Raw genomic sequence first — 3,322 nt, 5'->3', positions numbered from 1 at the left:
TATATATATATATATATATGCCTATCTATTTGAGTCATGCAGGTTTATGAACAATTTTTGTTCCTTTAATCTAGGCTACCTCCATCTGTCCATTCTCTGAGGGTGTGGTCTGACAAGGATGCCCCGTTTTTGCTAACCCGTCCCTCACTGCCTCTAACGGGATTTCTGTTTTAATTTAATTTGGTTTATTGTGGCTTTTCAATTAACCGCTTTGTTCATCAGTCTACCATATGAGTTACAGAGGGGATACACAAAAGAATCAGGCCCTTTTTTCACTTGATATTTTGTATCCCCTCCCCTAACCCGTAAAGGGTCTGTCCTGTCATTAGGTGTGTTATTTTCGGTGTTTACCAGGTCACAGTGAACAACCCAAGATAATATGGATATGTCTTTTTTTGTGTGCAAAAGTTGCAGAGGGAATACACATATATCAGGCCGTTTTTTTTACCTGATATGTTATGGATCCCCTCCCGTGTAACTTTCCCCAGAAAAGAGCAGACATCTGCAGATTATCTCAGGTTGTTTATGGTGGCCTGAAAAACACAGAAAATAACACACATGATAGACAGGATAGACCCTATGCATGTTAGGTGACAGGATAAACAAAATATCAAGTGAGAAAACGGCCTGATATTAAGTGTTATCCCCTCTGTAACTTTTTGCAAGAAAAAATAAGACTTCTCAGTGCAGCAGTGCAGCAGTTAAACTACGCTCTACCCGGAAATGATTTTCCGATTTTTTTAGATTGATTTTGATGACTGCTTTTCATGTAATTAGGTAGCCTATAACATTATTAGATAACAGTGAAAAAATGTCCCATATCATTTTCCTATAATTTATCACCAAATTCTGGGAGGCATGAACTATTTGTGATAAACTGCAATACCACTCTCACATTTTGGAATTCACATGCACATAATATGCGCAACTGGTAGTAATCCTGCTAAATTTGGGGTTATTACAACTTGATAGATTTAAATTTATATATTTTTTATATTACTCCAATTTAGACAACAGAATATGTCATTTGTGAATAGAATATGTTGTTTGTCCATGCCCTCCATAATGAAACATAAAAACGTTCTGATCCGACGCCCCTGTCAGCAGCATCACATTGATTATCTGTGCCTTTACAATCTAAATGCTTTGATTAAGGTTTGGTTGGGTTTACGCTCAAAATAACTTGTCTGGAAGACATTGCAGTGTGAGTTTAAATTACTACTTTGGTAATGTTTAGGGGACCTACAGTAAATGTTCAAGGTTATTTTACCCACTGTTATCATCAAACTACTTCCTCCCTTGCCTCCGACGCAAAAGCCTAGTTCCTACAGCTGTTTTGTCACTTGAGCATAAACGTGTTGTTTTTTTGTGGAGCATTTTCTGAAAGGACAGATGCTGTAGTTTTCTTGGGAGGACGGTTTAATATTAATGGGCCTAAGCAGGTGGTCATGAGTGGGGAATTTTGCACATTTTATCACTAGAAAAAGCTTTAATATACCCAGAGTTTTTCTATCACCACATGTATTTTGATGCTGTTTCAGAGGTAAATTCTGTCAAAAATTTGTGCAGCTTTGTCAGATGTATGAGCTTTTTTGATTGCTTACCAGTTGAAATGTTTCAGTAATGATGCTTTTGTTTGTTTGTTTGTTCTCCCAGGTGACCAGTGCTGATTCACCAAGTTCCAGAAATTCTGACTTGAGAGAAAGCTCTAAATCCAAAGTGAAGACGTACTGGACTGAAAGCAGCAAGGCCGTCTCCATCAGCCGTCTGCTGTCCCAGACCCTCTATGGCAAAGAGAACTTCACCTCTCTGGATCTGAACTATGATGAGGCAGACTCGTTCTCTAAACAGGAGCAGTGGAACTGGCTTTACAACATTTCAAACCCCCGGGACCCTCGATCCAGGACAAAAAGGAGGCCCATCGTCAAGACCGGCAAATTCAAGAAGATGTTCGGTTGGGGTGACTTCCATTCCAACATCAAGACGGTGAAGCTCAACCTTCTCATCACCGGTAAAATCGTGGATCACGGTAACGGGACATTCAGTGTCTACTTCCGCCACAATTCGACGGGTCAAGGCAACGTGTCTGTGGGACTGGTTCCACCGACCAAAGCTGTGGAGTTCCAGGTCCACCAGCAGCACCAGCAGTTCCACCACCATCACCAGCAGCAGCAGCAGCAGCAGACGGCTCTGGAGGCCAAGGACAACAAGCTGTTCAACTGCAGGGTGGAGTACGAGAAAGTTGAAAAGGGTACCAGGAACTCACTGTGTGCCCACGACCCCTCGCAGAGCTGTCCGCAGGAGCAGACCCAAAGCCACGTGTCCTGGCTGTGCTCCAAGCCCTTTAAAGTCATCTGCATCTTCATCACCTTCTACAGCACCGACTACAAGCTGGTGCAGAAGGTGTGTCCAGATTACAACTACCACAGTGACACCCCATACCTCCCCACCGGGTGATCACATAACCAGACGAGGACAAAAAAAGAAGAAGAAGAAAAAGACGCAGAGATAGGCTGTCGGGTCAGATTATTGGAATGAAAATGAGCCAAGACGCTTCAAACTTGAGACGTTGACAGGCATTATTACAGCTAACATATCTTTGACGCAAGACTGATCTTGCTCCAATGAACAGACCTACCCCAAGTTCCTTATGAGAGCATTTAGGGAAGCATTTATAGCCTTGCGATACTCATATTATATGCATAGCTGCTTACATTGAAAGAAAATTCTCAAGCCAACTGTAAAAATATGCTGATTGTATTTATGTAAATATTGTGGGTTTCACACGAAGACCAGAAAACAATTTTATTAATGTTTTCTCCTGCTAATTTAGTTGTTTATGTTGATAGTACATTTCCGTCTCAATCATGCTTTCTGTCATTTCCAATCAGTCTGTGGTAATCATTGCAAACACGTAAATGGCAATGCAAATAAGAAGAATCAGTTAGTATGCATTGGAGGGCAAACATGTTTTGAGTTGTTGTCTGCAGTGTGATTGTTAGAGTGAATATACCTTTCTGATATTGTTGTTGGAATCTCTTCCACGCTTATGCATGAACCGAATATGGTAAACAACTGAATAACGACCATCTATCTATATTTTCATGTTATTGCAGCTGTCAGAAATAATCTTCATCAAGTCACGGGGGATAAAGAAAAAAAAGTACTTATATTTCTATTTTGTGTTCTGTGTTAGCGGTTTTAAGGACACGGTAAATGACACCATTGGGAAGCTCCAATCAGATCAAACATGCAAATAAGTAAATGTCGCAATAAATAAATAAAACTTGCAGAAGACACACAAAGAAAGAGATACAGAAGA

The 3,322-nt window shown here is 40.6% G+C and overlaps 1 protein-coding gene across 1 annotated transcript in view; it reads left to right on the top strand.

The window, feature by feature from the left end:
• LOC116691627 (neurexophilin-1) overlaps window positions 1-3,028 on the top strand; it is an 11,781-nt gene extending 8,753 nt beyond the window's left edge. Inside the window, exon 2 of the mRNA XM_032519398.1 lies at window positions 1,657-3,028. Within this exon, the coding sequence (XP_032375289.1) occupies window positions 1,657-2,457 (801 nt within the window). The 3' untranslated portion in view covers window positions 2,458-3,028. The remainder of the gene's footprint in view (window positions 1-1,656) is intronic.
• The last annotated feature ends 294 nt before the right edge of the window (window positions 3,029-3,322 follow it).

This window comes from Etheostoma spectabile, chromosome 6, assembly GCF_008692095.1.
Source record: "Etheostoma spectabile isolate EspeVRDwgs_2016 chromosome 6, UIUC_Espe_1.0, whole genome shotgun sequence".
Classification (NCBI taxonomy): Eukaryota; Metazoa; Chordata; class Actinopteri; order Perciformes; family Percidae; genus Etheostoma; species Etheostoma spectabile.
Note: the sequence above shows the minus strand (reverse complement) of the source record. Positions and strands in the feature narration are given on the sequence as shown.